The 19,271-nt window shown below is 37.8% G+C and overlaps 1 protein-coding gene across 1 annotated transcript; it reads right to left on the bottom strand.

The window, feature by feature from the left end:
* Positions 1–660: 660 nt before the first annotated feature.
* Positions 661–18,049, bottom strand: LOC131245573 (persulfide dioxygenase ETHE1 homolog, mitochondrial-like). Its single transcript, XM_058245128.1, has 9 exons — positions 17,655–18,049; positions 12,942–13,070; positions 6,564–6,671; positions 5,542–5,676; positions 2,016–2,057; positions 1,842–1,901; positions 1,714–1,767; positions 1,085–1,109; positions 661–977 (listed from the first exon to the last, which is right to left on the bottom strand). The coding sequence occupies exons 1-9, from the start codon at positions 17,892–17,894 to the stop codon at positions 892–894; spliced, it is 879 nt and encodes a 292-aa protein (XP_058101111.1). The 5' UTR covers positions 17,895–18,049; the 3' UTR covers positions 661–891.
* Positions 18,050–19,271: the final 1,222 nt, after the last annotated feature.

The raw sequence follows: 19,271 nt of genomic DNA, 5'->3' as shown, positions 1-19,271 counted from the left end.
TCTTCTTTCTCCGTAATGAATACTGATAGTTCATTAGTATACTGTCTTGAACTATAGTACAATGTTTCTTTCTTTTTCTTTTCCTTTTACTTTTTAATTGTAGGAATTAGATCTAAGATGATTCCAAATAGAAAAACTTCAATCACTTCAATTTATTTGAAAGAGAAGAAAAAGAGAGGTAATATCTATCCCTAAATATTAATCCAAATTTCCCATGAATCTCAGTGACCAAGTATCATACTGTTCAAGGAAACAGATACGTATGATCATTATTGTTATATATCTTATTCTATATTAGTGTAGAGGATAGTATCAACTATAAATTCCAGCTTTCATGTACTGATCTGCTTATCGCAAAATCATTTAGTAATAAAAAAATATATTTTTTTGGTAGGGAATTATGCAATATATTCCCCAACTATTATCAACATCAATTGAGTTGATGTCTGGCTGTTCATTTTTTTATTTTTTATTTTGGCAGCAAATGCGGTTGTGACAGTCTAGTCCCCTAAAAATTGGAACTACTAGCTAAAAAGAATAGGTCAAACTCAGAAGATCCATCTAAGGAGCACTGCATCCTAACCATGATTGAAATTCACATATCAACACTACCTATTCATCATTGTTTGCAAGTAGGCACCGATTGACAGTCAAAACAAGTGACGAGAACTGCAGAGTGGGCAACCTTGCGAAAGGATACATGAGGGTTACAACTTACAACATCATGCTCAAATTTATTTTTAGAAACAAATAAGCTTTCAAACATAGGGTACAAGTTCTAGCAATAACCCATCCCATGACCAGCAAGATCCAAGTATACACAACCCCTGCCTTCTTATTAAGTACATTTCAAGGACTTGACCTGCAAACATTGACCACCTAGAAGCTCAGTTACTTTCCGGTCAGATCTTGCAACCCACAAATCATATTTGCTGGCACGGCTACATCCATCATCTTCGGATATGGTAAATTCAAATCTATGAAGTATATATCAAAAGTTAGAGGCTGTAGATGCAAGATGAAGTGAAATTCAAATATTATAATTCTGTTTAATATCAAGTCAACAATGCAACAGTGTACTCACTTTCCATGATTGTCTTGAATGATTCCTGCAGAAGGAATTCCAAGATGGGAACAATTAGAAAGACATCAGATTGGATTATTAAAAGGCAAAACAACAGTTTGATAGAGAAAGGTGTCTCACTTTGACAGATAAACCATACCTATCCACTTTATCATAAAAAGGCTAGGTACCTTTTGGTGGCAATTGTTCGTGTTAAAATAGCAAAATTTGTTCCATGAGAAAATACATTCAACAGATCTTACTTTAGAAGTCCAACAATGTGGTAAAGGGGCACCTTTCATATTTTCAGGTAATTGAGATAATATCTACCGGAAACTGATCTAGTTTTCTATTAAATGGCCAAAACACTAGCAATTTTTTGTATCATAAATTGGCGCAAACAAAGAGGGCACATTGTATTCACATACCGTCTATTTTTGCATCGTTTTGGAAATTCGGAAGAATTTTTGCTTATTTACAAGTCTCATGCAAACAGACCGCTCAGAAGAATTACATCATGATCGTCTTTGAAAAACGTGTGATTTTCCTTGCATTTAATAATTCATTGATACTTTTCATTCTTCTAAAATGATTCTGTGCACAAAGAAAATTCATAAAGATGAAGAATTGCTACTCGTTCAGATATTCACCTCATCTTTTGTCAGACGAGGATTGTAGAGAATCTCCTCCCCCACAGTACTAACCTGCAACCCACCCAAAGTGGTTTCAGCAGCTGGTAAAGATAATCAAGGATCAAGAGGTGTTAGAGGTTTCTTACGGTGAAGCCTTTGTAGTCATGAGCAGGATAAACCAACGTATCCTTTGGCAATGTGAATATCTGTTGAGCATAGTAAACAAGAATCAAGAAATGGTTGGCGCAAGGGTACAGGATGGAAATGTGTGCTTTCTCAGGGAACGAATAAATATGACTTTTTGAATCTTATGTCCTTGCCTGAGAATGCACCGATTTGTAGAGCTCATCTGAACTTCCCCCCTGCACAAGGAAACAAAAAGAAGGATCCGAACAATGCCATTTTAGCTCCTCTGCTCAAAGAAAATGATAGATAGACAGTTAATCGAACTATGATATTCCCATTACCTTCTAAAAAGGAGTAGATCGACACAGTTACACTCACCGACATATTGACATGAGACTAAAATATCCATTCTACTGGACACTAAAGTAAAAGGAATTATCAGGGGTATCTGATTCCATACATATGGGGCCCATGAATTGAAGATCTAGACAATTGATTTGATGGAGCTCACCATGCATGGGGGTTGGCCTGAAAATCCCCAGGCTGGAAGGTATTAGCCCTTATCTTTGGCCTTTTCCATTCACTGTGTTACCATACTGTCGTGACTGTGTGTCTCTAGGCCACTGATCGAAGGCTAGGATCTTCCAAATCTAGCAGACTTTGAGGCATCTGCCCTCTACTGTGGTGCAGATCGGATCGATGGTCTGGATCACCAAGTCGTGAGCTCCCACATGTACAGAATTGGGTGTCTAACTGTACTTTGGCCATCCTTCAAAAATAATAATAAAATCTCAGAACCCAACAATACATCCTAAATTGTTATTCAGGGATCAAATTCCCATTCACCATTACAAACATGAATGCAAACAACATTAACTAACATAGACATAGACCAGTTTATATATCTCTAAAAAAAGTCCCCATTTTATAAATTAATGATTCAAACATAGACTGCTTTATCAGGGTAACAGAGAGATGAATGCCATCAGGCCCTATTGCCAGAGATGACTTGATATAGTCCATGCATCTTGTTCTCTATTTCATGATTGGATGCTCAAAGACTGGCTCAACTTGTTGACTGAGTATGAATGAGCTATGTTGAAACACATAGGAGCTCCCACAAGTCAATCTAAGGTGACTCAATAAGGAGGCTGTAATGATCTAGTTCTGCAGAAAAATCAAAGGGTTCCACCAGAGGTTTGCAAAGCAGTTTCAGTGTACCTTCTTGGCCACCAGCAATATGAGGTTGCATTGCCCGAGTATCAGGCTGTTTTGGGCCAATATCGGCCAATACAGCCACATCGTTTATGGGAGATACCGGAACATACGAGTGATATGTTTTTTTTTTTTTTTCAGATGATACCTCAAAACATGGTTCCACCCAATGGCCTCTTCTTGGTCAGGATGTCCATATCCACTGCATATTTTTCCTGAATACCATCCTTTCGTCAGAACTCTATATTTGATTCCCAGAGTACAATTTTACTAAATCCCTTCAAGTAAATTTTCTGCAAAGATGAACATTCAAAAGGGGATTTTAATAGTTATCATCCTGAGAGTGTCCAACATATAGTCCATTGTAGCTCAGTGAGACCTTGCTTTTGGTCATTGTTTTCATGAGCTTCTTGGACCATGCCTCCAGCAGTTCCCTAGATTCACAAATTGCTTTCCTTAACCTACAGAATGTCTGACTTTTACATGCTAACTGGTGTGATCTTTACTAGAAGAAGCAACATCTGTTTCATGGTTTTACATCATCATCTTAACCTTCTCCACCAATTCATGGTTTGCTTTTAAAAGGTAGATTGTGAAAGTTCCACGATCGATAGCCCACCAGACATTAATCTTCCTTTATCAAGGATCTTGGAAAACGGAGATGGCGGAGGCTCACAAAGTTTTTGGCTTTACAGTCTGCTACAGTAACAGAAAGCATTTATCGATATCTAGCCTTTTTATCTTTTTCTACTTTTTTTTTGTCCTCTGCATGTTTCCTTAACTTTTCAGCACTTAAATTATTTTCAATGATTCTGTACAGATTAGCCAAGTTCCTCATCAAATCAGCCAAGTATCAAGGGAGGCGCTCAACTGGGTAGCATGCCTGGCCATTAGGCCCATCCAACTTTTTCTGGGCTTGGGCCTGCTCATCAGGACCATGGATCAGGCCAGGGCTTGGGCTCCCCATAGTGTATATGCATAAATACAAGTGTAACACATCCAGTTGTACTGAAAGTGAACCTCTGTGCATTTTAGACACGTAAATAATCCAATCGCTAATCTGGACTGACTAGGTCCAGGTCTCTCTTCATGGAGCACACCAATTGGAGGATCCTCTCAATCTGAACATTGGCCTTCTTCCCTTTCTCTTTATAGGTCTTTAGATGGGGAATCCGTAGTTCTACAAATCGCTGTCTTGACTCAGAACAAGGCCGAGTCAACTCAACTTGGCAAGATTTCAAGCTGATATGGTACGGAATTCACTCCTCAGTTTGACTCGGTCCCGACTCAGAAGACTCTTTGAGTCGGTTTGCTGAGCGGTCAACTTGATGCAACTCGCAGTGTCTCAGGTCAAGGCCCTTGCTTGGTCAAAGCCTGGTCAAATTGTTATCTTATAAAGGTTATTAGGATAGAAGGGAGGGTTTAAAAAACCATGACCTCTACTGTGAAACCAAGGGACTACCAGTGCATAACATGTTCAATTGGTTGTTTTTTAGCTATTTTATATTACTTACATTTGTAACAGCAGCAAGTCTTTAGGTATCATTGTGAGAAAGGTTCTTTTGCTGATCAGGGAATGGGTTTCCTAGCCCTTGGGGGGGTTGGGTTTGTCATGTCTTCTGTTTCTTCTTTTGTTTTTGTTGTTGTCTTCTGCCTTTTAGCTTTTCAATAAATTGTTGATTAAAAAAAGAAAACAACTATATTAATATCTATTAACTCGTACATAAAAAATCAAGTTGAGTTGAGTCAAGTAGAGACTCGGCCAAGTCTTCGAGTCAACCCAAACTGGGCGAACATCGAGTTGAATCGAATCTTCAGGTTTTAAAACTATGGTTGAATCATTGGCCTTCTAGAGCTTGCATTAACTCTACATGTATTTAGGTTTTGACTCAATACTTTTAACAAGGTATATAAAATCAAAGCTTTAACAAACTTTATGAGCACGTCCTTAAATGTCAACCAGAGCAAGTCAACTCCCTAACAAACATGCATATTTCAGATAAAGATGGCACCAGTCCTATCAGTTTTTTGGCACAGACTAGTCACACACAAAAAATAAAATAAAAAATGTATGCATTTGACTGAGTTGCATGGTTTCACATGGAGAGAAAACAATTAGAGCCTGTTTGTTTCGCTAATTACCCCGGTAATGTAAAGGAAATATGTCATCACTACAATTCTACCACTGCCAAACCAAACACTAGAATCATTGGTCAAATGCAGATGTATTCAGGAGACAGGTACAGGAATTTGCAATCATTGAACTTTTTCTTTCCATTACGGTGAAAATCTCGAATTCGAACAGCGACATCTGTGTACATTGGGGATGATTTGACATTAAAGTAATGTAAAAATGTTATCATTATGATTTTACTCTTAATAAACCAAACACGAGAATTGGCACTCAAATGCAAATTTCAGGAGACAAGTAATTTGTAATCATTGCACATTTCCCTTAGATTATTGTGGTAATTAATGAAAGAAACAGGCCCTTGGTCACCATACCTGAAAGTCTGTCCTTCCACAACCACGTATTAGTAAGGCATCCCCGGTGAAAGCCATCCTCGGCTGAGGCTGATCAGGTCCATCTCCAGTTACAAAAGTAACACAACCCAATGTATGTCCAGGAGTGGAGCGGACCTGCAAAGCACACGGCTCAAAAAAATTATGAAAGTAAAAAAGACAACACGCCATATTATTGTTTCAGCATCCGATAAACACAGTTTTTAAAATATTATTGAGCAAATATGCAGGAGGATTGTGTTACCAAGTATATAGTTTGACATGAGATTGATTGTAAACTTTTGCTTCAATAAATATATTTGTAGAAGTTGATGTATTAGTTTCTTTAAACACCTAACGTAAAAAACCACTGCATTGTAACACATGATCATTGTTGCCATGCAAAACCAATAAAAACACTAACACCACCCTATTTTAATACATTCTATTCGGGCGATGAAAGCAATCCCAAAGAATTCTTCAACTTGCCCATTTGAATGACGTTACATCATAAATCGATGCAAGTATTCATTAACAGAAGGCAGAAAAGGCTTTCATACAAGATGATGTACTAGCAGTGCATCAAAGATGCAGTGCAGTCATCGATTCTCCCGAGAGGCCACAATTACCGCGAGCAAACATATTAATGACGAGGAACTAGCAGTAATAGTTTCAAAAACCAACTCCAAAATTTCAGGAAATTATTGAAAATGCAACAGAAAGCTAAAATTTATGAAAATAATCCTGGTGTTTCCAGGTTATCAGAAATACCTTTATATGAAGAAGGACATCACCCCTGGTGGAAACAATTTCTAATATAACCTTAGTTTGATAAAATTGACAAAATATTGGTTTGCAGAAACCCAAAATTATGCCTATACCTGAAGAGAAAATTTCCCACGACTCTTTAGAGAATTTATGGAAAAACAGAGAACAATAATTGATCAAGAACAAGGATATTTGGCATAAAGCACATTGAATTTATCACATAGAAAAAATGAATAGGTAAAGAATCTGCAGCCTACCTCCAGAAAAAGATTACCAAACCATATTTTATCACCAGCTTCAACTAGAATGTCTGCTTTTGAATTGCTTGCTTTTGAAATGATAGATTTCACACCCAGAATCCTTCCCTGCATTAAACAGTTCCTTCAATTCATGAAACTGCAGCTGTACTGTGCAAAAAAGGGGCCGGCGAAGTATAAGACATCCAGAGTGAATGCAGTGAGGCTTTCATGCATACACTCTTTATATTTTGTTTAACCTGCGGTTATCAGGAAACTTTTCTGAAATGATAGTTTTATGTCCGTCATAAGAAGTCGTGCCCAGGATGTAACGCCTGTAAATTTTGAAGTTTTTGTTTTTTCTTTTTGAATTTGAGAGAGAGAGAGAGAGAGAGAGAGAGAGAGAGAGAGAGAGAGAGAGAGAGAGAGAGAGAGAGACGCGACTAACTAATCTCCCCTTGTTTTTCTTTATGTAATGTAACATTGATCTGTGTGATGGACGGCTTAGATTAGCCATCCGTCCATTGTACACAACCAAGTAGGAAGGCCCGATTCGCTACGGAATAGTCTTAAGCTTTCGGCAGAATTGTTTCTTACACAAGGATCTGGGTGATTTAATCCTTATTCCTAGAATTGACTCAATTTGGTTATTAAATTTTGATAATGGAAGTTACGATTATTTGAGCAATATAATGAATGGACCAGATTGGCAGTACGTTCATTGCATTGTGAGATTTGGAACATCTTATAAAGGAAACCCAATTTCCTGTGCAAGTGTTTTTGCTACTTAGGCGCAAAGGATCGGGATGGGCCATCGGGATGTGTGGTTAGATCCACACCATTCATCCAATTTCTAGGGTCAAAACATGCAAGAACACAAATATCAGGCTGATCAGATCATTAGGTGGGCCACATTGATCTGATTTATATACTAGATCTAATATGTATTGTTGATCGTGCTGAATCACCAGACGTGTGAGATTCAATTTGATCTAGTTGGTTTATCCGATTGCTGAGTGTAGACTACAGTAACATCCAGATTTCTAGATCAATCCGACCATCTGGTGGGCCACATTGATCGGACAGTGACTATTACTCAAAATTATGTATTCTAAATAAAAGGAGCAATGGATGATTCAGATTGAGTCGATCAGCGGTTGTCTCTTTTGATTGAACAAGAGAAGACTGATGAATGGTTTGGATCCGTCCATCAAGCCTAATTGGACCTTTAATCATTAAATTTGAGGAATCCCCAATTTCCCATTTCAATCTGTAAAAAACAGATCGAATCTGACTTCTGTCGATTCGACCTTCGATTGGAATTGATTTGATCGACAAAGTCGAAAACTGTCCAGAGACTAAAAGTACGATTTTCTGATTTTATTGATTCAATAAATAGGTGGTCGATTTGATCACCAAGCCATTGATTGGAATCGATTCGATAGACAGTACTGTCGATCTGATTGACAGACCACTAATATTTGGATTCATAAGCTTAGTGTACATACAATTTCACATACTTTTGACCATTAATTGCACAAGTGGTCAGCCACTTTGATATGATCAAGTGGGCCCCAAATAAACCTATAATGCTTACAACTCCGTATTAAGACTTGCGTCCGAAGGGATTCAATGGATCAGCATTCGATCCTTCATGTGGACCCCACTGTGGGAACTTGATCAATCCAAGGTGGGCCCTACCGTATGAATTAATATAATTAGTAAATGATTTTGTTATATAATTGTAATAGGGATCTCCAATTTGATCCAATCCAAGCATTTTGTGGAATCATTTTCACTGAATCCAAGTGAGTGATTCCAACGTGTTTCCTTCCATTAAAATTAAAATAGATTGATTATTATTTGTCTAATTGGTTGTGATTAATTGTTTGGTGATTGATTTAGTCTTAAAGTTAATATGCCAATGTATGTCACATGCTGATTTGTTAATACATGTCCACACGAATAGATGCTTGACTTTCTATGTTTTGGAAAACTGAATTCCATTTGTATATACACTGGAAAATATGTTGTATCATGAACCATATAAGAATGAGGGAGCATAATCATCCTCCCTTTCACAGCATATGCATAGTCAATCCTGGGAGATCTCCCTGGAAGAAATGTTGATCTTGGTAGAATTGTTATCAAATGTAGGCCACGCCCATGCCTACCGAAAGGTGGAAGCCAATCGAAGTGGTGGATGCGGGTTGATGATTATCCAACCCAAGCAGATGGACGATCATCCCATCTGACACATTCATACCATTGTGCATTCTAGGAGGGTACCGCTGAGCCCGAGAACGATCCATGTGAGACGTGACCCTATTTGACGGAAGAGGAATTGGCCGCTTTGGACTGTTCCTACTTATCCATTTTTATCGCATTTGTTAGGATTAGTTTGATTGATGTGTTGGATTGTTGATGTTGATATTAATTAAATATGATTCTATTTATTGACCTAATTTAGATACTTAAATAAGACTCCAAATGGGTGGGTTGAAATTTAAATAGATAAAATGGAAAGATTGATGGTTTCGGTTATGTAGAATATTCATGTGTTTGTATGGAATCTAGAATTCACAATTAACAAATGTCAGACCTATAATTCTGTGTAAATATAATGAATGGATTTTGTACACTTAGTGTATAAGTCACGACGCAGGTTTGTGATGTGCACTCGACACCTGAAATTCGGGTCGTGACACAGGATGGGTACAAAAACCCATTCCTATGGTAAACCATTTTCAAAAAAGTGAAACCTACCGTGGCTATTTGAATATTGTTAATGTGCACCTATTGCCAAGGTTTTCCAAAACGGTAACGGTGGCCGTAACAACCATCACCATTATTGTTATGATACGGATTGTAATGGCCGTTATGACCCCCACATCGGTCGTTACAACCCTTTTTTTTTTTTGAAAAAATGGTTACGAGACCGTTATAGGGCCTTTATGGCCTGTTTTTTCTATAATGGCTGTTACAGCCGTTTCGACCCGGTAATGTGTAACGGTTATGACCGTTACCGTTACGTAACGGTTGTTACGACTTTTACATAACTGATTTTGAACACCTTGCTTGTTGCCTGCGATGTACACTAGTTCTAGTGCACCTACGACATACCATTTAAGGATTAAATTTAGATTTCTTAATCTCTGTAATTCTCCTCCTACAACTAGTTTTCTTCTGCTTATAAACCTTTTTCTTTATAAATAAAGGATTAAGGAGAGAGGGGACAAAGAACGTGAGGAGGGGGAGAGTTTTTTGTTTTTTTTACTTAATCTTCCTCTCCCCATAATGCTTAATTTATAAAGAAAAGCTTTATAAGGAGAAGAGAACTAATTGCAATAGAAGACTAACATAGATTAGGAAGTCTAAACCTAATTTAAATATAATCCTTAAATGGAACACCGTAGGTGCACATGAATCTGTGCACATCAATTTGTGCTCACAGCCTTATAGTTATAGGATTTCACTGCAAAAGTTAAATATAAAGTTAGGTGTAGCAAGATTGAATTATCAATTCTTTTTGTGCACCATGGACTCAAATTGAGGAGGTAGGCGCTTCGTTTCAAGGTGTTAAATGATTCCTAGTTGACTTTTGCATTCTCTTTCGTGTAGGGGGATTCACATAATGTTGTCGGTGGCTTAGATGTGCAAAAGATATCATCATCATCATCTAAGCATTATCCCAATTAATTGGGATCGGGTAGATGAATCTTGTTCAGCCAATCCACTCTATAAAGGGCTAGACCATAGGTCATCAAGTCTTTTCTTACTACCTCCATCCATGTCCTTTCGGGCCTTTCCCTTGCCCTTTTAGAGCCTTCAACTTGTACCACCCCACTCCTAACCAGCACGATTCTTGATCTTCGTTGTACATAACCAAACCATTAAAGTCTACTTTCCCTCATCTTATTACCTATTGGTGCTACTCCTAAGTTCGCTCGAACGCATTCATTTCTAATTCTGTCCTTACTTGTCTTGCCACTCATCCATCTCAATATCCTCAATTCATCTGCATTCATCCTATGAACATGTTATTTTAATTGCCCAACATTCTGTTCCATAAAGCATGGCTGGTTTGATAGCTATCCTAAAAAAATTCCCTTTCAATTAGAGTGGTACATGGCGATCACATAAAAATCCAGAGGCCAATCTTCATTTCTTCCACCCAACTTGAATTCTATGGGAAACATCCTTCTTAGTCTCTCTACTCTCATGAATTATTTGACCCAAGATATCGGAAGTGGTCATTTTGGGAAACTTCTTGATCAACAATCTTAACAAATTCCTTGTTTTCACTCCCATTGACACGCAAAAGATATCCTTGGAGATTAAAAAGTATCATATAGGAGAGTTTAATCTATCTTGGTCATTGTCTATATCCTTTCATAGAGAAGAAGTCCGAGGTGGATGCATTAATGAAGGGGAGGATTCAGCAGGTCAGAATCATTAATCAGTACTCAATTCCTCATTTAATCCCATTCCTTGCTTCAGTTTGTAAATTTTCTCTTATCAATTATCATATGAACAAATCCTGTTGTGGATGAAGAGAAAAAAAAGGGGTCAAATATCAAGCAGACACATGGAGGCATTGTGGCTTTTGTTCTATAACAACCAAGGTGTTCCGTAACAGTTACGGTGGGCGTAACGACCACCATCGTTACCTTTACGATACGGGGCATAATGGTTGTTACTGCCCCGTAAGGTCTCTCTTTTTTATTTTTTTATTTATTGAAAAACCCCCGAAAAACCTGTATTGGCCCTGTAATGTTGATTAAAAAGTATGAAAAACATATGTGTCCCGTAATAGACCACTATGGGTCTATTATGGCCTTTATAAGGGACGTAATGTGTCGTTAATGCCAATTATGGGTCATTTTTTTCCATAACGGCTGTTACGGTTATTACGACCCTATAACGTGTAACAGTTGCCACTATTACCTTTATGTAACGGCCTTTACGGCACATCATGATAACAACAAAGTACACTAAAAATATCGGGGAAAGAAAAACTTGACGTGACTCAATCAGATTTCATCTAGACTCTGAAGAACTAGATATGATCATGACTCAGTCTAAACTCTAGACTCATACAAAGTTCAGACGACTAGACTCAACAGAACTTGAAAAAACTCAATGAAACTTGACAAAACTTGACGACTCACCAAGACTATTTTATATTTCAATGTTTCAAATATCAAATATAAATGAATATTGGTGTTCAAGACCCTAAAAAGCTTGGCTGAATTACTCAACTCCACTCAACAGGCCTTCGAGCTGAGTCAAGTTTTTTAATTTTTAAACCTTGCAACACGATGTGCTCTATATTCCACTTTCTATTCCAAAATTCTATGTAATTTATGATGTTATTAAGTTGTGCAGTTGTGCAGTTATGCTAGTATATTAATTATTGATCTTAGTTCATATCTTTCACGATAATGTTTTACATTTAGTAATTCCAGTCTTCTAATTAAAACTCTTGATTATTCATTAGAATTGGATTTTAATATGTCGTAGTCATCGTCATCATTACATGTTTTTGGATTAAGAGTTCAGATTTACTCATTCGACTTGGACTTTAATCATCATCATCTGAACCTTTCTCCAAGCAATTTGAGGTTGGATTTTAAATGGTACATTGGTAAAATTTTCAATTGGCTGCTTGCTGAACATCAACCTTACTCTTTTTTGTGGCCTTTGGAACCAATCATGGTGGAGGTTCACATTGACAACAATCACATGCTTGTATGGTGATTAATTACACGTGCAATTATTTTTTTCTTGCAAAAAGAAGCATGTGTGGTCTTATGGCGCCCCTCTGAAAGTTGTGGCATTTGTATGGCTAGTGAGTAGGAAAGATTTCTGATTGTTGATAACCTTCAGAAGTGGGGAATGATCTTACCCAATGTTTGCTTAATGTGTGGTGATAATATTGAATCGGTTAATCACTTGTTTCTCTATAGCCCCTTTGCTCTTAAGATGTGGAATGGCTTTCTCAACACTTTTGAGGTGTATTGAGTAATGCTGAATTCGGGTAAGGGAGTTTTGTGATGGCTTGACATGGTGTGGAGGTTGGGAAGAATAAGAAGATTATGTGGCGTTTGTGTTTGATCGGAAGGGCTTTGGGCAATCTGGGAGATGCTTCTGCAACATCAGTCACAGGGTAGAATGGGAAACAGTGAAGGCCAAGTGTTTTGCTTTGAAATGGGGTATGTGCAATGGGTGAGGAAAGTGGATGGTGTCTGACAATGTAATCCTGCACGCGGGGATGTTGTACCCATACACATAGCCACTTCCCAGTTCTAGTAACTATATTTTAAACAAATGCAAAAATCAAGATTTTCTCAGAATGACAATAATTAAAAAATAGCATAAAATGAGAAAGTCACTCACCTTTATCAGGCCTGTCCCAGTGACATGATCAGCATGGACATGTGTATTTATAGCATAAATGAGCTGCAGCCCTAGATCTTTAATAAGAGAAAGGTCTCTCTCCACTGACTTGTCTACTGGGTCAACCAACTATACAAAAAAATTTATTCACTTAGTCAATGTATGGTCTAATGATCAATAATGAAAGAACCATCAAGCTCATGAGAGTACATGGTATTTATTACATTAAAATCCCAGAAACATTCGAAACATGATTAGTAGTAGTAACACACAAATCAAGTTGGTAAAGAAAGGGATCTATATATTGGTGCGAAAATAGCCAGCAATAAGCAAGAAATAAACAAGATGTGATCTTCGTTTGACAACAATCTACTCATAATTGTTGATAATGGTTCTACGTAGTCATGTTATGACAAGAACTTGATACATACATTCTTCAACAAATAAAACCATGATGGCCATATCAGGTACCAGGCAGTTATAAAGTTCAACCTTTTTTTTTTTTTGGTAGATAGGCATAACAGGCCTGAACCAGAGGCCTCAATGTTGAAATGCATCTTATTTGGCATTGGGCCACAGGTCGAACCCATCTAAGGTTGCTTATTCTCAATGGGCTCATAAACAAACTATGAACCAAACCACAATCCATAAACAAGGTAAAAATGCTGCCAAACAGAAGACTGTAGATTTATTTCTAGTTTGTGCAGCAAAAGAAAGGAATGACACACTTAGTCCAGCCTAAACCTTGCAAGAGCTAAGAGTCTAGAGTTAAACCTCAGGACCATTTTCATCTCATTGCGTCTTGCGTAGTGAATCACAAAAGCAATAGGAAAACCACTAATCAATAATTGGTTCAATTGTGAATGGAAATAGTTGACTTCGATCCACAAGCATGACTCCTAATAAGAAGGTGTACCAAATCGGTTACGTATCGGCTGTTAAAGCTGATATGTAACGGTAACGGCCGAGTCTGTTATGTGATACGGGAGTCGAAACGGTGACCCCCTAGTTTTTTGCTCGGATCGGCCGTTATGGGGGCCATAACGGCCGTTACTACCCCATAACGGTCAGGGCATAATAATGATAAACGCGTTTTTTTTTTTTTTTGTGCTTTTTAAGTTGCAAAATTTCTAATTTTTTGGCACTTTTCTTTTCCAAATTATTTCCTAAACTATTCCACTACAAATTCTGACCACTCTTAGCTTGAATTTGATGATCAAAACAAGTTATTTCAAGAATTTTGTTGAATCGAAGCTCCGTGGGCCATTTTTTGGAAAATCTTCAAAAATATGTATTTATACTTTAAAAAAAAAAAAAAAAATCTTTGTTGTTATGGTTGAATATGATACATTATTCAAATTAGAACATATGATGTGCATTTTACAGATTATGCAACTGATTTATATTTATTTATTTATTATATTTTTAATTTTCGGACTATTTTCGATCAATTTCTTAAAATTAGCAAACACCTACATATATGAGATATTTTGATATTAAATTTATTTTAATATATCAATCATTAGTATTAGATAGTTAGAAAATTAAATTTATGAGTTTTGCAGTCAATTCCAAACTACACCATACACATATTTGCATATTTAGGAAGCAAATAATTGTTAAAAAGATAAATATATAATAATTTTCCTTTTAATGGGGGCCTAAAAGGATGTATCGCTGACTCAAGAAAACATCGGGGAAACATGGGGAAACTTGTTGAATTTCTCAACGATACCTTAGTAAAATGCTAAAATACACATATTAGCATATTTAGGAGTCTAAAGATAGCAAAAAAGATGCATACGCAATGAGTTTCTCTTAATGGGAACCTAAAAGCATGTATCGTTGACTCAAAATAACAATGGGGAAAATGGTGGATCCATCCAACCATCCATCCATGCATGCACATCCATACGTACAAACACATGCATGATCCATCCATCCATGCATGCATACATACAGATAATGACACATACATATATAGCGTTCTGTTAGATATGAACGGATTTGATAAATACTGATAACTCTCAGATGGAGTATTAGATCGGAAAGATCCATTGGTTAATGAACTATTGGTTCTAAGCCATCTCTGGCGATGAATCAACAATTCGAAGTGCTTTTCTTGAATATTCTTGATGAACCAACATTTATATATAGATGTGGGAGGATTTGTTTGGGAAGTAATAAACCCTTTGACATCTCTTCATCTGCAAAGAATTCTTGACGTGAAAACACTGAGACAAAGGGCTGATCTTTGAATAGGAAAAAGAATGGATCTGCAGGGTCCTAAACGAATTGGCTTATTCGAAAAAGCCTTGTTCTTTGGAAGATCTATACGCACATGCATGATCCACCCATCCATCCCTCCATGCATACACACGTGCATGCATCCATCCATCCAACCATCCATCCATGCATGGATACATATACACCCATACATGCATGGATTTCATCATACAACCATGTACCCATAAAAAATTGAAATGATTTTTTTTTTTTTTTAATAAATAGATTTTCGGCAATGTCCATACATTGGCGATATAAGTGACATTTGAAATTTATGTAGTCGAAAATATCGCAATACATTGGCATTGGTATCATTGATACATTGCTGATACTTTACGATATATAGGCAATATATAACCGATACCGGGCATTATCGATACTTTGCTCATTTATCAGTATCATTAAGCTAGCAATACCGATAATATTGTTGATACTCTGAACAATGCTCCTGATACTCCATGGGTGAAAATGTTCTAGGCTTGAGGTTGGTTTCGTGTTCATCTCATTAGTTGCAAGCATGGTCGGAACACAAAAACTTGACCCGACTTGAAAGTCCCATCAAGTCAAGTTCGAAAACTAGGGTGAAAACTCAACTTGGCTCAAAAGTAAAACTTGATGAACTAATAATTATACAAATATAAAAAATTGTATTATGAAGTGCACAAATTAATAAAGATAAGGCAAGTTAATAGCCTGGAAACTCCATAACAAATGGACTTGATTACTTTGAGTTTTTTACTCAACTTGATGCGACTCAAAAATAAATAGAAAAAAGTTGATGACAATAAGTATCGTGTCGAGTCGATTCAAAATCCAATTGAGTCTCTATTAGATTGAGCCTAAAAAATAAAGAATCTAATCAACCTCTTAAAGAAGAGTCTAATTGATTGAGTATCTAGTTGACTCAACAAGTTTTTAAACTATTGTTAGATGAAAGAAAGAATTCAAGAGAAATCAATGAAATGATTTCAATCGTTAAAAACCTTGAGAGATTTCTGCAAAGAAATTTCAACCATACCTCAATATATTATTTTCAAGTTGACTCACTAATGAAGGGAAGAAACAACTAAACGAAGAAGAAGAAAAACAAATCATCGAACTTCTGCAAAACTAATCGACAGAAGACAGATTCCAAATGAAATAGTCCATTACTGGAAAGAAAGAAAGAACCACTGATTGCGATGATGAAATGCTACCGGGATCAAACATTTATACCAAGACAGATCAAAATGCGACAGCTATCTGAGCAGGGAGAGATTGGAGAGGTGAAACAGGTCTGATAGATATGGCCAAGCATTAGGTGGTCCAGCTCCATGGCTCAGTGGCAGACAAACTCTGTTTCAACACAGAGATCAGGGGATCGAGTGCCATGTGGTGTGGGTGTGTGAGTGAGTGTGCGTGGTGTGGGTGTGTAAAAACAGGCGTTAGGCGGGACTAAACCTAAGCATGACCTGAGCCATAAATCAGGCCATTCCACTCATCAAGTGGGTCACACTCAGATGAGGAAAATGAATGGTTAGAATGAAAATCACCAGCGGTCAATATTCAACATGTCCCACCTGATGAGTGGCCCAGCATCCTCACACAGAGTGCCACCTGGAACGTGGCTTGAATCTCACACATGTGCCATGTTGGCACGTCTGCCATGATTGACCTCTTACATCTCTCCTCATGTCAACAGTTTTAGCATTTCTCGAACATATAATTAATAGGAATTTTATGATCCTTGGCCCAATAATATGAATAGCACCTTCAGGCCTCACACACACACAAGTGGAGCCCCTGTTTGGTGATCTGAGTTGTTGCTCTGATGGGCCACTCAGCAGATTCTCCATGCACATAAAGTCTCCCAGATTGGAAAATTGCACATAAAGTCTCCCAGATTGGAAAATCCCAGCCCTCCAATCTTTGGCCTTTTGCATTGAAGGCGGACCACTACTACATTTTCCTTAACATTCTATCTGCAAGCCGCCAACCAAAGACTTAAATGGTAAATTCTGAGGTTATGGTCCATCCACTGTGGGGCCAACCAGATCAACGGTTTCAACTAATGAACCACGGGCTCCACTCACGTGTATTGAAGGCCGAAGCATAGAAAGCATCTTAGAAGGTGCAATTCTTCTAAAAGTAGCCATCATTGCATTAATCATCAAAACAAACATATAATCATCAAACTCCTCCATAAAAATCAACCAACAAGAGCGACAGAAAACTGAAATCTACTCCCAAATTAAACGATTCCATGCAAATAACATAATAATCAATAGAAACCATTGAGAAAGCATAAAGAGCTTTAAAAAATCCAAGAACTGTCAAATCGACTCAAATAAGCTACTGCATTGACGGAAATAGAACCCACAAAAAATCACAGAATAGATTCAAATTGCAGATTTCACGATTTGAAAAGAAAAAAACAAAAACCCTAACCAGAGCGGGTTTCTCAGGATGACCGAGATCGGCGAGCAGATATGTGTAGGTCGACGATTCCTTCTCAAAGAGCTGGCGGAAGAGAAGCTTCGACGTCTCCGGAGCCGTGCTGTAAGCTCCCATTTGAGATCGGATCTTCGTATTCGAGAAGGATAAAGGGGGAAAATCTAGGGTTTTCCTAGAGGAGTAGCAGCGGGAAAGAGGAATGAGACGGAGAGGAAGGAGATGGAAACGGAACATCTGCTTTAAATGATGGAAGAAAGGGACTCTTTATAGGGCTCGATTTTTTAATTTAATTTAATTTAATTTAATTCTTTTTAAAATTTTGGCGGCATTGAGAGTTTCGTCACCTGAAGATCATCGCCGCTGCGGCTGTTACATGCGACGATGGTTTTTCGCTTCATGTCTGCGGGCGGGGCGGGGATAACTGAATTTTTTTTCTTGGAATGACCAAAATATCCCTGATTTGTTTCGCAATGGCTAAGATGCCTAAGTCTGCTGTCCGGGGATTATAGAATCTGACGCCCCCATGTTTCTGTGATCCCGAACGTCTATATTAAGGAAAGCATATTGTATTGATGACTGATGAGAATGGATTCTAGATCAAACAATTTTAGGCCTTTGATCTGTGTCCAATGACATGAACGGTTATGGTGAAAAAAAGACGAGGATCCATGGTCAGAATCTTAGATGGGATGGGTCGGTAAACACTGGGAACATCGCGTTAGTTACCTGTCGGGTTTACTTTCACTGACGAGGACGAAACGACGTAACGTGCTTGAAACCCACGCCGTCCTTTGTTGGGCGTTGATCACGAAAATTAGGATGATTGAACACTCAGGTGGGCCATCTTAGCTCTACAAAATTCTAATTTTTGGGTAATTCTTTCATCCCAATGAGTCACAACAGATGAATGGATCGGATGGCATTAAAAAATAATAATAATGATGGGAATTCCATCCCATCTGTTTTCTGGGTGTGGCCTCTTTGGGCGCTGGATGAGATTTTTCGGTTCAATGTTAAAATCAGACAGAGCACCTGATGTACGGGGTGGATCGCCTGAGAGTTGGAAACGGATTGGCTACTCTCCCTAACACCAGCCCCGGAGCTGGTGGTCGGTGCTCTGTGGGCCCATCATGATGTATATGTTTCATCCATTTTCGTTCATATGTTTTTCTAGATCAATTTATGGTAATATGCAAAAAAATGAGGTATATCCCAGTCTCAAGTGGACCACATTACACGAATAAGTGTTGAATGAACTTCGACTGTTAAAAACTTTTTGGGGCCATAAAAGTATTGGATCAAGTTGATATTTTTTTTTCTCTCTTCATCTGGGTGTTTTTGACCTAATCAACGGATTGGATGTCAAATAAACAGTACAGCGAGCCTTAGGAGGATTTAAATGATGGATATTCAATCACTATTGTTTTCCTGTGGTGTGATCCACTTGAGATTTATATCCCTCCCATTTTTAGTATAAAGACATAAAATGATATTTAAAAATGGATGAAAGGAATGGATGAAACACATACATCATGGTAGGCCCACAGAGCACCGACCACCAGCTCCGGGGCTGGTGTCAGGGGGAGTAGCCCATCCGTTTCCCTGAGAGTT

The sequence above is a fragment of the Magnolia sinica genome, chromosome 5 (assembly GCF_029962835.1).
Source record: "Magnolia sinica isolate HGM2019 chromosome 5, MsV1, whole genome shotgun sequence".
Classification (NCBI taxonomy): Eukaryota; Viridiplantae; Streptophyta; class Magnoliopsida; order Magnoliales; family Magnoliaceae; genus Magnolia; species Magnolia sinica.
Note: the sequence above shows the minus strand (reverse complement) of the source record. Positions and strands in the feature narration are given on the sequence as shown.